The sequence below is a fragment of the Myodes glareolus genome, chromosome 5, assembly GCF_982192425.1.
Source record: "Myodes glareolus chromosome 5, mMyoGla1.1, whole genome shotgun sequence".
In the NCBI taxonomy this organism is placed as follows: Eukaryota; Metazoa; Chordata; class Mammalia; order Rodentia; family Cricetidae; genus Myodes; species Myodes glareolus.
The window spans coordinates 92781352-92799227 of record NC_142030.1 but is presented as its reverse complement, the minus strand read 5'-3'; the positions used below and the strand labels follow the sequence as shown (position 1 = coordinate 92799227).

General features: G+C 44.0%; 1 protein-coding gene across 6 annotated transcripts in view; it reads right to left on the bottom strand.

Annotated features, from left to right (window-relative positions):
- Srgap2 (SLIT-ROBO Rho GTPase activating protein 2) overlaps positions 1-17876 on the bottom strand; it is a 224151-nt gene that overhangs the window by 6658 nt on the left and 199617 nt on the right. For 5 of the 6 annotated variants that reach the window (XM_048430684.3, XM_048430682.3, XM_048430685.3 and 2 more), the window contains 5 exons: positions 16958-17060; positions 11397-11621; positions 7810-7889; positions 5773-5953; positions 3515-3661 (listed from right to left, as the gene is read on the bottom strand). In XM_048430684.3, coding sequence (XP_048286641.1) covers positions 3515-3661; positions 5773-5953; positions 7810-7889; positions 11397-11621; positions 16958-17060 — 736 coding nt within the window. Of the gene's footprint in view, positions 1-2428; positions 2751-3514; positions 3662-5772; positions 5954-7809; positions 7890-11396; positions 11622-16957; positions 17061-17876 lie in introns of those variants that run through there. The other variant, XM_048430687.3, reaches the window with a different exon arrangement.

Below are 17876 nucleotides of genomic sequence, written 5' to 3'. Positions count from 1 at the left end.
AGAGAAAGTTTCTAATGGGATAAAGATTCATGAAAAGACCCACTCCATTGCCTGCCCGAACAGAAACCCAAGCCCCAGGTGAGAAAGTTTCACTGTCACCAAGGAGGAGAGAACTGCTGGAAACAGGAGTTTACTTTTTCCAAATTTCAGTTTGCTCAACTGTACTATAGCAAGTCTGTCAACATCTGAGCTCTGGCAAAAGGCTATTTCTTGTTCATAGACATGGAAGAGATTTTTCAAGAAACTGCAGTGGCACAGAGGACTCACTGTGTGCCTAATCTTAGGGTAGAAGGGTACAACTCCTAAGTCACCCAGCCCTGGGCCAATTTATTTCATACCACAAAAGGCTCTGAAATGACCCTGTGATGGAATGATTGTAGTCGGATCCTAGTTATATGGGTATTGTTTACTACTGAATAATTTTATTTTTTTGAACCAGATTTTAAAGGACCTCAATTAAGATGTCATCAAGCTGCTAGTTCAGATAGCAGCTGTGTAGCTCTGATATTGAATCTACTGAGGAAGATGGGCTGAGCTGGAATCAGCATGGTAATGGTAGGGCTGCAGATTGGGGGCCGTCTCTGAAGCATAGCTAATGTCTTAAGTCAGTTCTTGTGCTGCTTACAGCTGAGTTCTGCTTTATCTTTCTAGGGCCAGTAGAGTGTGGCCCAGCAGCCTCTCCATGAATGTGGCTGCTAGGCAGGTCTAGCCTTGTGAGTCAGCCATTCTCAACCAGAAAGAGGATGATCTTTAGTCTCGGAAGGCCCTGCTGCCACGAGCCGTCCTTTGTGAAGTTTCCCATGACACTAGTACCTTCAACTACAGACAGAAGAGATTCCTCCTTCACATCTTCCTTCGGTGCTTCCATACGCCAGCTTTTCAGTTCCCTTCCATATGGTCTTTTGCCTTGCCAGACTCTGAGCTCTGAGCAGCTAGCACTGATGCTTGGCACAAAGCAGATGGTTAATATAGGATGTGGGATTAAATTCAAACATCACACCCTAAGAACTCTGCTGATTTCCTTTTTCCATTCAAGAATGGCTGACTCACAGATCAGAACTGCTGAGAAGGCAGACTTAGGGGACTGTGGTAGTTCCATCCCAGGCTCTATCTGGGGCACAAAGATGAGGAAGACAGAGATGCTGATTACAAGGAGCTCAGCCAGCTGAGATTAGAACAAAGTTCTCACCCAGGGCAGGAGTAGACTTCAGATGTGAATAATATTAAAAGGGCAGCACGAGGAAGCAAGGAAGCTTCCTTTGGAGCACAGCCCAAGAGCTGAAGAACGAACAGGTCTTTGAAAATGATGCTGAGAAGTGGCTCTCTCCACAGTGGCCTGGAAGAGCTCAGTGAGGAATGTAGACAGTAATCATTTTTCTCTTTCCAAAGATGTAATGGACTGTTTATATTTATGAGGGCATGGTCAATAAATACAAGTACAGCCGAAAAAACAAAACAAGGAGCTCAGCCTGGAGGAGGAACCAGGTGCAGCACCAAGTACCAACCACTCAAGTCATTTTGGAATGCAGAATGAGGGTATTATTTTCAACCTCAAGGAACTCAGGGTGTCAGGAAGGCTTACCCAAATAGGGAACGTTTAGATCGAGTCTTGGAGGCTCAGGAGGAGTTAATCAGATGAGAGGGCCCAGGAGGAGAGAGTTCTCCAAGGCAATCAGGAAACTCAAGTTTCATGGGAGCACTGTTCTGGAGGCAGCTGGGGAGGTGGAAAGGCAGACTCATACTGAGGCTGTCACTCATACATTGATTGGCTGGTGCCTGGGAAAGCTTGAGATCATGTTGACACGGTTTGATTATGGTCTGTCCCCAGGAAGTTCATCATAAGACTCTTAATACCACCAAGCAAGGAGTTTAAGGGAACAACCTTGACTTTCTACCAGATGTTTTTCTTTTGACTATTTTAGCTTTTGTTCTCTGCAATTTCTTTGTAAAATGTTATCAAATATATGTTGACTTAAAATTTAATACCCAGGGATGAAGCTGCAGCTTGGCAGTACAGTGCTCTGTCTGTATATGTGGCTTGTTGAGTTCTATCCCCAACACCATAAAAAACAAAAATAAAAGTACCTAAATAAATATCTAACCTCCCCTCCACTATCCAGTCTTGGTTTTTGGCTTAATAAGCTCATAGCCTTGTGCTTGCAGGCTCGTAATTAATGCAGATTTGTATATAATGAAAAAAAATGTGATTAACTGGCAGCTACTTTTTACTAGCCTGCCCTCCTAGCAGACTGGAGGGAAGTATAAAATCCTCAATTTGTCTGCTGGTCTGGATTAAATTATGACTATACTGAGGAAGTGAGCTGAATAAACCAGATGAACTTGAGTGTGAAAGAGATAGGAAAGATCCATGTCCCCCAACCCCCTCTATTGTCTGGTTGGAAAAAAGCCAAGAGATCTGGCAACCTCATAGAGTTTAAAAACAATAAGCATCTTTTATTCTCCTTCCAGTCTCAGTGTCCAGAGGCTATGGTTAACAGGGTTTCAAAGTGCAAATCATTTCACCCCTCCAAAGTCGGAAGGAATACAAACTGTACGTCATCTCCAATCCATGTTCACCAGGAGTGCCTCGGGGCTTGTCATCCTCCTGGTACTGGGCCACAGTTCAGGGTCTGGCGGAAAGAGGTCTGTAGGACTTGGTGTCTGGCCCCTTGAGATGAGATTAGTTCTCCAATAGCCTGAGTGCCTCTTGGGGAGGCAGCAGCTCATGGGCGGGCGAACGAGGAATCCCTCTAGATAGCCAGCAGGTGTGGATGGAGTTAGAACCTCAGAATACTGCTAATGGCCACAATGAAAGCTGGGATCAGAGTAAGCCTGCTGACAGAGTGGGCATCTGCAGAGGGACTGCTAGGGAAGGATAATACAGTGCTAAAGCAACAAGAAAAAAAATGAAAAGTGATTTCTGCTAGTGTGAAGGGGAGCGAAGGGTCACAGGATGGTTTAGGAGCTCAGGACAAAGCTTTCCTTGGGCTCAGTGCTCTTCCCTTTTCCATAGCCATGAATGTAGGATAGGAAGAACCAGACACATGACGTCTAAGTAAGTCCACCTGGTGGACAATAGCCTGGTGGAAGACATATGAAATTCTGAATCTTCAGACAGACAAGGGTCAAAGAGGATACCAAATACTATTTGAATAAGAATTGGAAAAGTGAAGGCACTGATAAGAAGTAGCACAAAACCAAGTTGCATAAGGTGGTCAAAGCTTTGATGAAGGTTTGGCTAAGACTGCCAGGAAGTCTGAGCAGACAGACACTGTGGAACAGACAGAGTACCACAGGATGATAACAGACAGATGGAGGCTGGGCCTGCCCTCAGACCCATGTGAGCCTCCTCAGCCCCACCATCCACCTTGCAGCAGCAAACAACACATGGAGACTGTTAGGTTGGGGGAGCTGGGAGCCCTGCATTCAGCACAGGAGCAGGGTGGGTTAGGCCAGAGGTGAGGCTGAGTGAGTGAATCATTTAGGGGAGCAGAAAATGAAAAGCAGAGCTTACTTGTTGATGTTTGCAAGATAAATATCAGCTACATGACCCCCACTGGGACAGCTGGCCCCCGTTCTGGCTGTCACCTTTTCTTCAGGTGGCTCAGACATGACCTCAATCTCAGACTTGGGGCTGGACCTCTCCACGACACCATCCTCGCTGGGGCAGAAGGGACAGGGAGGTAGGGTAAAGGGAAAACAACACAAAAAGCAGTGTTAAATCAGCAAGATGCCTCCACCTCCGGACATACAGACAACCCCACACTGCTTGGAGGCAACAGCAACCCCTGGTGGGGCTAATTTTGTGAACAGGGGCAGGGAAACCTGAGGGCCTTTGGAGAGTTGTGTAAATAAAAGTAAATAATCCACTGAGTTCTATTTGATCCTCAGCTCCTCAGAAAAACTTGGCTAGGGACACCTGGGTTCAAGATATCTCATGGGATGGCCATGATGGAACCACCTCCTGGGGAAGGAGGTGGAAGTCCAGGTTGTGGTTTATCTGTGGTCCTGAGCACTGCTGGTAAAGACAGGAAGTTCTGTAGTAGCACTGGAGGGAGACGCCAGTGTTGAGGCAGGGTGTGGACACATGGTCACTGTCATAGCACATCTAGCCTCGCTCAGAGCATCCAAGATGGTCCCAGGTTTCTCCACTGCTCTCCTGGCCCCTTTGGCTACTGAAGATAAAGAAAGTCTCTTCTCCCCCACAATTCATCTTCTCTCGATCCCAGTGAAAATATACTGCTAAATATGGGAGGGTTCTGTCCATGCACAGATTGCCACCAGCTTTGCGATGTTATCAATACAGGGAGGAATTCCCTGAAGAACAAGCCCAGGAGAGGCTGAGAGGGTGTAGACTCATTCAAGATATCAACCTTTAAAAAAATAATAGTAAGGGAAGGACTAAAAACAGTGAGAATGCTGTATCCTAGAGAAGTGTGTGAGGGCAGAGTTAGGGCAAAGGGACAAGGAGGAAAGTTTGGGTAGGCTACAAGGTTTACTACTTCCTGCCTAGGAGACATTGCTTCAAAGAGTGGGAACCAACGACACCCTATCTGATAAGATCTCTAGAGCCCATTCTGGTTTCCCTGGTTCTCCGACATCCTTTTTACTCTTTGACTTCTTTTTCTTTTTTCACCATATTTTTTTGAGCCAGATTTCTCCTAAAAAGTAACCTGTCAATTTTCATTTGCAGGTGGAAATTACTATCAATGGCTTAGTAGGTTGAGGTGTAGGTAGTTGTTTAAAAAGAAGCCAAGTCTGGTGGCTAATGCCTCTAAGCTTAGCATGAGGGAGGCTACGGCAGTAGGACTGCTATGAGTTATATATAGTGAGCTCAAGGCAGCCTAGGTTACAGGTGAGACTGTATTGGCTGGTCTTATGTCAACGTGACACAATCTAGAAGGAGCGAACCTCAACTGAGCCAATAAAATCCTATTGGAGGACATTTTCTTAATTACTGACTGATTGGTGAGAGCCCAGTTCACTGTGGGTGGTGCTATCCATGGGATGTTGGTCTTGAATTCTATAAGGCTGAGCAAGCCATTAGGAGCAAACCAGTAAGCAGCATTCCTTCATGGCCTCTGCATCACCTCCTGCCTCCAGGTTCCAGCCCTGTTTCCCATTCTGACTTCCTTAGTGATGGAAGTGTAAGCCAAATAACCCCTCTTTCCTCCAAGTTGCTTTGGCCATAGTGTTTCATCACAGCAATCATAACCCTAACTAAGACAGAGACCTTCTCTCTTAAAAAAAAAAAAAAAAAAAAAAAAAAGCACACATGGAAGACAGGAAAGGCAGTGTGATGGTGGCGAACACTCTTAATCCCAGCACTTGGGAGGCAGAAGCATGTGGATCTCTGTGAGTTTGAGGCCAGCCTGGTGTATAGAGTGAGTTCCAGGATAGGCTTCAAAAGCTACAGAGAAACCCTGTCTCACGAAACCAAAAAATCCAAAGAAGCAAAAAACGTTTTCTCAATCTGACCTTTCCAGAAAGGAAATATGTATGGTCAAATTAAAAAGTTCACACTATCACTCATTAGGCAGAAATATAAATACTGACTGGCACATTTCTAAAACAAATGAATTAAGGGGAAATTTAAAGGGAGAAGAGAAAGTGAGGAGACTGAGTTGCTGGGGTAGGGTGTTCTCCATGGAACTTAAGCCTGTGGACTGTTTTGGGAATTAGTCTCCCTCATGCTCCTACAGTTCCAGAATTGAAGTCTCACTCCCACAGTGCATTTGAGACCACCCTCAAAGGTGCCAGGGTCCCACTTACGTGTCTTGGACTACGATGTACTGATGGGGGATGAGTCCGTCTATACCATTGTGCCGGCCTTCCCACCAATCATCAGAAGCTCGCTGGTAAAGCAGCAGAGATGCTCCCTTCTTGAAAGATAGCTCCCGGGCTGTCCGGCCTACGTAGTCAAACTTAGCAATGGCCTCAATGGGCTCACATTCTGGGAAAGGCAGAAAAGAATGAAACATGTTTCTGGGACCTACAGATTCAAGAAACTGGATGAAAAGACTAATGAGCCGGACTTACAGTGGTGGGAGGATAACTCTAACAGCCTGGCATTTTCTCCCCTGTTTAGCCCCCTCTTCTGCCTGGGCTAATAACACACGGAGACACTGCTTTCCTGATAACTTCTTTGTTGACTCCACAGTCCTTTTTGCCAATTCCATCTATCATCCAACTTGTCATTCTGCATTTTTCCTTTCTTTTAGGCAGTGCCGTGGATTGAGATCAGGACTTTAGACATGGGGGTTCAAAGAAAAGTGCTTTACCACTGAACTCTATATCGAGCCTATCACACTGCATTTTTGAGTATTATTTCTCTTCTGATCATTTAGTAACCTATCAGCCATCTAACACTTGAATCATACCATATTTTAAGTAATTTATTTGTGTTATTCATTCATCCCAGTAGAATGTAAAATATGGAAAGTGGTTTGTAACAAATTTATGGAAAATGCAAATGAAAACAATTAGAAAAGTTAAAAGGGGGCTTGTAAGTGCAATGTGTTTTTACTTCCACGTGGGCTTTTCATTCCTTATCTACAAAATGAGATGATAGGAATAGTGCTCTTTTTCATGAAGTTGGTTATGGGGAGTCAATTACAATCTGTGAAAACTCAGTGTCCAGCACTGTGACATATGTACATTTAGGCACTGCTGTCATCACATCTCTGTTTTTGGCTGCAGGAGAGACTAAATAGTAAGTAGAAGGTGCTCTAAGATATAGACCCATTATATCATAAATACCACTGCAGGGAGGAAAGCTGATTAAAAAATAAATGCATGCCCACAAAGCTCTGGGTGGAAAGTCTGCTCCTAAATGGGCCGGCTGAAGATTCCACTGCAGAACTCCTATCTTAATAACAGTCCAGTCTCAGTTCTCTACAGCCTCGGGCACATCCCTTGACTCTTGCTTTTTCAGCTGCCCCATTTATCTCACTAGAGACAAAACCTCTAAGAGTATGAGAACAAGGCAGTTCTGAACACTGAATTCTCTAGTAATACCTGCGTCTCTCATAAAGATCACACTGATCCTTCTAACACCAGGATCTAAACAAGTCCTATCTCTCCTTCAAATCCTTCAAATATTGCAGTATTTCTATAGGTGGGGGAGGAGAAGGGCGGGGCAGGCAAAGTTCTGTAGACTGGGCCATTTCATGCTTCTTCCCATAAAATTCTGAGGCCCCTTGTCAACTGTTGAGACTTCCAGAGACCGAGTGTTCCAGAAACGGAGGTGTAGAACGGCGGGAGGCAGGGAAAATGTGCTGGCTGGCAGATTCTAATAAATCATGGGCACTCTAGAGGGGCCGGAGGATGACAGCTGAGCATTCCACCCCTGGTTGCACACTCACAGGCTGTTCAGCACACACAAATCTATACTTTGGAAGGGGTCAATTTTTCCAATTGGCAGGCATGCAAGTGTGTGGTTTCTGTGTCCTCATTCTTACTCCCCTTACTTGGCTTTTGTTGAATTCTTGGCACCTAGCATCTCTATTCCCCAGGCTTGATGTTTTTTAAATGAGCTTTCCTCTGCTTTGGCTTCCAGTAACCTGGCAGCATTAGGAACTTCTACCTACTGGACTCATGCTAGATAGGGAATTAAGAGGAGGGCAAAGAAGCCGAAGGACTACAAAAGGCCTAGTTATTCTCCTCTGATCCAACCTCTTCTGTGAGAATGTCCTCCAAGGAAAGGAGAGATAAGAAACTCCTTTCTTCTCCTTAGGGTCCTCTGGACAGCAAAGTTCATTGACTGCACAAGACACAACCATCCCTGCTTTCCTAAGAGCCATAGCATACCATCCTCACTCGTGTGGTGCTCTGCTGTCACATCCTGGGTGCAGTCTTCAGCAGAGGTAGTCTCTCCATGAGTGCTGTCACTGCAAGAGAAGAAGAATAACTGGGACATCAGTGTTTGCTCCTAAAATTCTCTTCTTCCTCCTGACACAGCCTCCTTGGTACAGAGAGGCATCACAACAGCTGTGGGTTTGCTATACTCTAAGTACACAGCCATCAACTGCTAAGAATAAAGGATCTCTGGAGGTTCTGCTCCTCAACCACTTGTCACTACGAGGGACTTAAAGTGCCTTGAGAGAAAGGGAAGGCCTTTGAAGTTACAAATAAACGCTTCAGAACACACAGAACAGCTCAGTCACTCAGGTCAATTCTCTTCATGAATCCATTCCTGGTTCTTAAGGAGGGAGCATGGCAAAAGGGAAGCCCTGGTATGTATGTATGTATGTATGTATGTATGTATGTATGTATGTATATATTATCAGGAACAACTGGACCTGAAAACTGACTTTGATGTTTGATAGCTGTTTAGTTGTGTTTTGTTTTTTATTGTTTTTTAATAGACAGTTGTGTGAGGAGTCATTGGTGTAATGCAGCCAAGACTTTGGCATGAGGACGCTTAGTGTTCCTCCTTTCCAGCTTCCTTTTAGGGTGCTGCGTGACTTATTAGCCCGTGCACTGATGAGAAAGTAGGAAGTGAGTAGCGGCGAATGGAAACCAAGAGCAAAGGAAAAAGGAAGGATCTGCTGTAGATTAGATTTTAAGAAAGGCCAGGGGATGAAAGCTCAGCCAAGTTCTTAAGAAAAATTTATCTTCTCTTAAATCATCCTAGGTAGAGTTGAGAACAGCTATAGTTACTAAGGAAGTATTTCTTCTCTTATCCTCAGGGAGGAGATGGATGTTCTTCAAGAGCAGGAAAAACCCTCTCACCCTGTCTGATATTTTTTTCTCCTCTGGCAATAGGTGCCAACAACAAATCCTTCCAGGCAGGTCTATGAACACCACACTCCACTGCCTACTGCCATGGAACTTCTCCCTACCGAGGACACAAGCCTTTCCCTCTAGGCAGCTAGTTAGAGCCACGTAAAGCCAGTCCTAGGAGGGCTCTTAAGCTACAGAGAATTCTCCGGTAGAACATCAATAGGGATTTTTCTTTGTTATTTATTTTATTTTTTTTTTAAAAGTGGGTATTTCCTCACTGTTTTCTGGGCCTAAAAAACCCATGGGTTAGGTGGCATCCTGGAAATGCATCAGCGGTACCCAGGGCAAAGGTTCATTCCTGTACATCCACTAAGGCATCAGAGCATTCTTACACTGCAGGGAGCCCTGCAGGTCTTGTTAAAAATCATATATTATCCCACCCCAAGCTTTTCTGAGTCACAAGATCTGTCTGGGGTTGGAGCATCTGATTTTCACTTTGGTACCATAGGATCTGGTGCTGTTGGTTTGGGCTTTCTACTTTGAAATCAGCACCATGGTATCATACTTTTTGAGGCTCCATGGAGTCCTAAAATCCCACGCTTCTCCCCTCCTATGCCTCTGGCCCTGACAAGAAGCCCAACCCTATCAATACCCAAGGTCCAAGGTTCCAGCAGCAGTCTCAGGCAACCAGAATCCAGTTTAGAGACTAACAATTAGTCAGAAATGGACTTTGCCTCGTGCCTCTTCTCTCTGATGGTTCTGGTCATTTGGCTACTCTCTTAGATTTTAGGGGCTTATCTTTTCACTGCCTTAGCTCCCTGCGACAGTATCTCTCTTTTTTCCTAAATAAGAGGTCAGGAACAAGGTCACTGACAACTGCTCCTTGTTGCCTCTGGCACAAGGCCTGGGACAGTGGCACAAATGTTCCCTGACTACCTGTGCAGTATATTCCAACAAATATCACATATGTAACACATGGGGAAAGGGCTGAGGGAACACCTGGGAGGAATCTAGAAGAAAGAGCTTTCATGTGTGCATCCTGGTAAAGCACACTGCTTGGTCTCTGGTCCCTGGGTAGGGACTGGGTATCAGGGAGCTGGAGTACTATGCCCCTTTATTGGTCCAGAACTTGCAGTGATTTGACATTTAAGAAGTGAAGGCCAGCCGGGTGGGTGGCACACACACACCTTTAATCCCAGCACTTAGGAGGCAGAGGCAGGCAGATCTCTGTGAGTTCAAGGACAGCCTGGTCTACAGAGTGAGTGCCAGGACAGGCTCTAAGGCTACAGAGAAATCCTGTCTCGAAAAACCAAAAAAAAGAAAAGAAAAAAATAAAGAGAAGAAGCAGCAGCAACAGTGAAGGCCAACTTTACAGGTAAAGGCAAGAACCGAAGGCACTGCTTCACAGTTCTTAGCTGCTCGTGCAGGAGCTCCCTACTGGGCCTACCGCCCTGGTCACCATGGATCACCTGTCAGTGACAGAAAGTTTGGCCTCTAAGCCAGCTACCTGAGGTGCCTGCTCAGATGCATACCTAAGATCAGAAGTCGAGGAGAGAGTGGATCTATGGATGCCACTGCCATATGAAGTTCACAGAGCCACCAATGTTATTTTCTTCACTCCTTGGGCAACGGTTCTGAGGGGGTCACGGAGAACCATGAACCAAGTGGTGGCTAATTAAGTAAACACATGCCTTGTCCTTTCCTACCGTGGTTGATAGCAATGGGGTAGGAAGGATTGGTTTCAGACGCTAAATTTAGATGGAATCTGATTTCAGCTGCTTATGTCTTCAACTTCTATTGAAAAACCAATTAGGAAAGAAGGGAGGAGGTATGGGACACCAGGGTTAAGAGAAAGGCCACTGCCTCTGTATCTGGTTAAAACGGCACTATAAAGCTACAGTATTACAGTATCTGTGTGGGTGCTAGATGGAGCTTTATCCTAGAAGAAGACCGGGGTTGGCTTCCCAATTACTGGGGTTTGTTGAAACACTGCACTGGCCTCTCTGGGTTGCAAGGAGTTTATCTATAAAAGAGAAGTAGTATTTCACTTTTTGGAAATGATTTGTGCATCTAAAAGAGGTAGTCTTACACAAATGTACCCAGAGGTTATTTTCAGAATTCTGTTCTCAGGCTAGGTCATGAAAAACCTTGTCTACCTAATTTTGTACTTTTCCAGGGGGTGGAACTGTATCTAACAACCCCAAATATATTTACACTTTTTCTCGTCACAATTCTCTGAAAGCATTTTGTTGTGCCATCTTACAAACTCAGTCAGGAGACTGTGCCTCACATGCAGACTCCTCCTCCTAAGAACAGGATTCCCTGGGACCCAGCTCTGACTCCATCACAACACACAGCTTGGGCACAGTGGCCTAAAGAACAGTAGGTCTAAAGACCACTTTGTAAACTCTCCAACCCCTGATGTTGTCATTATCCTTCAGGATGGTCCCTAGTTATACAATACTCAAAAAAAAAAAATAGGAAGTGGGTGAAGAGACACTCATTCTGTAGGTGTTTCCAACGTGGGAGAATGGCCAGCCCCTGCTACATGCAGAACCTGTAAGTGGAGGTGGGAGAACCTGGCTGTTTCCTTTTGGGTTTTGCTTGACCATCTGGCCCCTATACCAGTTATTATCAGGCAATCCCTCCTTTTCCCCCTCCCTGCCCCCTACCAGTAATCCTCCATGCTTCCTCCTCTGCTGTAGATGGGGCCCTCCAGCTCCCTGGGACTTGGGAAGATGTTCTCATGTTGGATGATGATGGTTTTAATCAGTTCATTCACGTGTGCTTGACAGGACACCTGGTCGTGGCCCTCTGGCACTGACATCAGTGAGGGCCCGAAGCAGATGGCAAGGTTGTAGGGGTCCATCATGTTCTCGTCACTGAACTGTGATAAGCTGGAGGAAAAGGGGAAGGGGGGATTGGAAAGCTCACATGAATGCCCAGAAAACACAAACACAAGAGACATTGCCAGAAGGAAAGTTGTAAGTCCACAAACTGCCACCTGCCTTTCTGGGCATCAGAGACCTTCTGGAAAGTCAGGTGGCAAGAAGGGAATGACTACTGACAGCTATTCAGGAGCCAAGGAGAGGAAAGACATACGACCTGCTTGCAAGTCTGACTCCTTTTCTCCAGTTCCCTGATCAAATCCATATGAGTCTCACTTTTACCCTTACCTTTGACCTTAGGCGTCAGAGTCACCCTGCGTTGAGAACATACCATATAACTCCTCAGAACTGGACATGGTTCCCACAGACTATTCACTAAACTACTGAGCAGATGGGGACCTCAGCTTGCTCTGGGAAACAGTCATAGGACACAGTAACTGTACATCATATGCATTCATGCACGCATACAAAAAAAAATCAAATTATCGGGCATTTTCTATTCCAAATTTTATACTTACCAGAAATGAAGTCAGCTGATTAACTTTTTATTCTACCAAGACAGTGAATTTTTTTTTAGAGCAGCTAATGTAATACTGTTTAATATTTTTATAATATCCCCTTGTATTATTATATCCAGGAAATAATTAGGCATTCTGTTTATATTCTGCTTGGGGTTCCCTTGGATGTAGGCTAATTTCATTACTGTGTATTTATTTAGAGATTCCTCCCATTCTCTGCCAGAAGCTGCTCCAGTTATACCCTAACCTTGGCCATGGACCCAAGTACTCAACCATCACTATGTCTGCTGAGTCCCCATGGGTCTATGCCTGTGGTGGTCTAAACAAGGATGGTCCATAGGCTCATATATTTGAATGTTTAGTCATTAGGGAGTGACACTATTTGGGAGGGATTAGGAGGTGTGGCCTTGTTGGAGGAAATGTTCACTGAGGACCAGCTTTCAGGTTTCAAAAGCCTAGGTAAGGCAGGTTCAGTGTCTCTCTCTTCCTGCTGACTGTGGATCCAGATGTAGAACTCTCAGCTACTTCTACCATGTCTACCTGTATGCCACCACTTTCCCCACCACAATGAAGACAATGTAGACTAAACTGTAAACCCTAATTAGATGCTTCCCTTTATTAGAGTTGCCATAGTCAAATACTGACCAAGATGCTGCCTGTCCTAGCACAGAAAGCTGGGCTGACTTTGGGTACCTCATCTATAAAGCTTGAGGGGCCTATAGACATTGATGAGGAGCTTGGCCTTCCTATGGTAATCAGCAGTAGCCTCTCAGTCCAATTCTGACAGATTCTGAAAAGAAACTAGAGACTTTGGATACCACTGTCATCTGGATCGGGTGAAGTTTATTTCTAGTGTGCCCCAGATCCAGACTCATGTTGCAAAGCTGGTTTTCCTCTAACAAATGGATTTCTTCTCTGTTGGAGAATCTGACATGCACCTTGTGATCCTTCTATAATCACTGTAGGACATCAGAAATGGCATGGCATGTTGTGAACAACTGCCATGGAAAATACCAGTGAAGAAGCACTATCCCACAGTATCAAAGCTAAATGCAGGAGAGGCCAGTGGGGAAGGGTATCATCTCAGTGGTTAGATGGCTTCATAGGAGATGATTTGTTTTTGCTTAAGGCAGGGATTCATTATGTATCCCAGTCTGGCCTCAAACTCTTTGCCTTCCTGCCTCAGCTTTCCAAATGCTGGTATCACAGCCTTGTACCATCACATCCAACTCATAGGAATTATTAGAGATTTAATTTTAAAATCCTTCTCTGGACATAGAGTTTAAAGAAAATAGAGGTTTAGAAAAGATTGGGGAAATATATAAGTCTGCTTCATCATCAGATTAAAACTGGGGAGAAACAGGAGAGATTATTACTTTGATAACCTCAGCAGAAATGACCCATACATGAGATGCCACAGGCTAAAACTGAAGCTATCCAGGTCCTGGTATCTTGGAGACAGAAAGTTCAGTAAAGCCTTCTTTCTTTAGTCTGATCTGATAGTGTTTTAGTAACAACAAGAAACAAGAGTTTCTGAAAAGTGTGATAGTCAAAGAGAAGCACTCTATTCCCAAGACACCAGGGTGAAAGTTCTACAACAGACGAAGGATGTAAAATACCCTGTACCCACCCCGCAAAAGACTGTTCTATTCGTAGGAGGCTACAGTGACAAGGACCTGGAAGAGGACATATCTTTGTGAACTGTAGTCTTATGAATCTATGTCCAGTTTGCGATTCCCATTAAAAGCGAAACCAAATCAAAACAACCAAAAAGGACCAAGAACCTTGTGATTGCTTATCTTGGTTGTCAACTTGACTTGCCTAGGAAGAAGAAACCTCAACTGAAGAACTCCTTCTATCAGATTGGCCTGTGAGCGTATTATTCTTGATTATTATTGATGCAGGGGGCTCAGCCCATTGTACACAGGTGAGCCTGGACTGTGTAAAAAAATGTAGCTATACATGGGAGCAAGTCAGTAACCACCACTCTTCTGTGGTTTCTGCTTCAAAGTCCTGCCCTACATGCGCACGCACACACACACACACACACACACACACACACACACACACACACACACGTAATTCAGAATCTGCTGCATACCCGTCAAAAATGCTGTCATCAAGAAAATAACTGACAATAAATGTTGGTGAAGATGTTGGGAAAGAGAAACCCTTACTTAAGACTGTAGAAATGTAAACTGATGCAGTCTCTATGGAAATCAGAATGCAGGTGCTGCAAGTACTAAAAATAGAACGTGACTTAGCTTAAATACTCTTGAGTATATTCCTGAAGGACTCTACATCAACATGTTACAGATACAGTTGCAATCCCATGTTTACTGGTGCACCATTCATAGTAGTCAAGGTATGAAACAGATGAATTGATAAACAAAATGTGGTACCTGTATTTTATTCAGGTATAAAAAAAACGGAATTATAATGTTGACAGGAAAATGGACAGGACCAAAAATCATTGTGTGTGTGTGTGTGTGATGTGATGTGAAAACAGAAAAGGGACTGGGAGAGAAGAGAAGATCTACAGGGAGGGGAAGGGAAAAAAGGAAGGGTAGTGGAATATATGTAACATGAAAGCAGAAGCAGGCACTTTTTGGAAGAGGAAGAGGACTGGCAAGAAAAGGTGGGGGCATGGGGAGTAAATAGGAACAAAGTAAAATGTATATATGCATAATGATATAAGACTTTGGACTCACCAAAGTCTTATAGCATAATGAAACCCACCACTTTATACTCTAAATAAAAATAATAATAAATAAAAGTATACAATTTGGTGGCATTGAGCATATTCACAGTGTTGTGTAACCAACCATTACCTCTAAGTTGCGCAACATTTTCACCATCCCTGAAAGAAACCTAGTATTCACTCACAGTTCATTTCCTGGCTTAACGATAGTCTACTGTATGAGTAAGGCACATTTTGTGAGTTTAGAGGCAGAACTTCCACAAACTGCACATTCAGATGAGATCCATAGCCCTAACGCAATGTCTTCGCAACAATGTGAGACTCTGGACTAGAGTTCACTAAGCTGCATCTTAAGTGCCAACCTATAGCTATCATGAGCTTGATGCCTTGAGATTCAGTATGTGTACAGTCCAGGAACAAACTTCAGTGAGGATTCAAGTGTGGGTTCAGGTAAAGTCTCCACGAGGAACCACCTGCCAACTCCTGATGCAACTGCTGGCAGCTGCACACTGATCAGCTGTCATCTTCCCATGGAGACTTTACAAATTGTGTCTACGTGCTACTATTTTCCGAATCACTGTGATTATAAATGTTTCACATTTTCCATATAACACCTTGTTGATCAGTATATTTTAAAAACTATATATACAATAATATTTTAAAACTATACATACACAAACAAATTAATACTTGGAATGAATGCCATTTCCATACTTTTTTTCTAATAATGGCCATTGTCTCTTTTACTGCATCAAGTTTATTCTATTGTTTCTCTCTCCTGAAAATCCAGGAGAGACAACAGTTAATCTGTCTTCCCTGTGACCTGGGCACTAAGGGGACTGACTAACCCTAAAGTGAGCAGTATTTTCAGGCTATGAATGAGCACACTGATGAGTTATGACTAGCTCATCTCAAGGACAAATGGGGTGCTGAGTTAGGACTCTGTTGGACTCAACTTTGAGGAAGATGCACACTATAGACTCAGGGTTCTTTGTAGTTGTGCATTGGGATAGATGATGATGTGGGCCTCCCAATAAGGTCTCAGGCAGGAGCTACTAATCCCAGATAGCTATAAGGCTGGGCTGATCATGACTGTCTAAACACGACAGACTTGCAAAATGGACTCTAAAGTTGTAGTTATTTTAAACAAAGATTAACTATGTGTGGGGACTTCACATTCACAAGGTATGTACTAAAACTAAAACATTCTGGCCCTTTGATATTTTTTATGGTTTATTTAACTTTATCTTATGTGCATTGGTGTGAAGGTGTCAGATCCCCTGCAACTGGATCTTTAGACAGTTGTGAGCTGCCATGTGGGTGCTGGGAATTGAATCCACGTCCTCTGGAAGAGCAGTCAGTGCTCTTAACCACTGAGCCATTTCTCCAGCCCCCATTCTGGTCCTTTGGTTTATCTTTTGTTTCCCTGTTTTGATGACAACATGGAGAGGGCTGGGGACCATGGTAAGACATGCCTGCTCCACCCAGTTCAAAGTATATCCTACACCTGACCCTTCCTGCCATCTTCTGGTCTAGCAACACCTCAGAGAGACCATGCCATGGTCTTGGAGTAGGTCTCTTTTCTCTTTGACCTTCTAAAGTAACTTCTCTATAAAGTAACTGGCAGGTTTGAAAATTCATTCCTAAACGTCAGATCATATCACTTTTCTCTTTAAAGACTTTTAAGTCATTTCCCAAATTTAAACTTACTATTTATTACTGTGACTCTCAAGTCTTCAGTGTTCTTATAGCCCCCCTTTCTCACCCTTTAGGCTACTGTTTATACCTGGTCTTCTCAGAAAGGCCTTTGTGGCAAACACATCTCTAAGCCAGCTCTTCTTTAATCCTTTGTCTATTAGAACCTCTGAACTCTATCCCCATCTTTACTCTTCTTAGCACATATTCTAACTGATGTATCTACTATTGTCTGTTTCCTCACTTAGACCACGATCTAATGATAAAATGCTTTTCTTTTTCCATTTAACATCATGTTTTTAATAGCCTAGCATTGTAGTTGGTGTATGGCAGATGTTCAGTAAGTGTCTGATAGGGTGGGTTATCAGACATAGATCTATATGAAAGTCCTGGGTAGTCAAAGCTAGGTTTTTACTGTGAAGGCTACTCACTGATTGAGGAAGGCAAAGAGGTATCTCATGATAATCAGAGTGGGTTTGGGCAGGACCAGGACTTTCCGGATATGCACAGCTCTCTCTTGCAGATTGTCCATTGCTGAAACAAGAAAGGCATGTGTTACCTGCAGCACGACTGCAATCCTGAGGAAAAATCAGAAGCTTCTCTCCACCAGCAGTGTAACTCACAGAGCAAGCAGAGCCAGCCCTGTACAGCCCCGGTATAGTGACAAGAGTTTCATCTTGGATGCTTTGTTGGGTGAGGTTGCTGCAAGAGACCACATGCTGGGACCCACACCCTGACTGGTACAGGATTCAAGGTGTTATGTTCCACAGGCACAGACTAGGTTGATACATTCCTTCTCTAATTTAAACAGCAATAGATATGGAGTTGACGTTAATCCTGTCATGACTACTGAATGCTCAGTCCTGAAGGGTCCCACACATGAGAAGGGACAGAGGCTGTGTAAGTCCTTCCTTGACCTCTGTACACACAGTTAACTTTTCCTCCTCTGAATAAATCTGGCTTCTACCTTCCTTATCTAAAGTAGAGATGAGCAGAGTCTGACCAGAGAGAGGAGAAAGTAGGATCTTGGATAAGTAGTAAAATCTGTGAGGAAGACTAGAGAAGATTCCTGAGTTTTGTGCTATGGTCAGGTTAGTACAGATTTGGCTATCTGCCTGTGGCCTCTGGTCATGAATAGCCTCTGACTTCAACAGTGTACCAAGATGATCTGGCTGTCTTTTATGAATAGCAAATAGCGAATACTGTATTAGGAACAGTAACAATAAGAATTGGGCAGCTGAAGATTCTGGTGTGTTTTGGCAACTTCAGCCCTATGTAAAAGACTTCACTTAAGTCCAGTCTAGGAAAAGACATAAGTATATGACCCATGTAATATATGAATGTAACTGT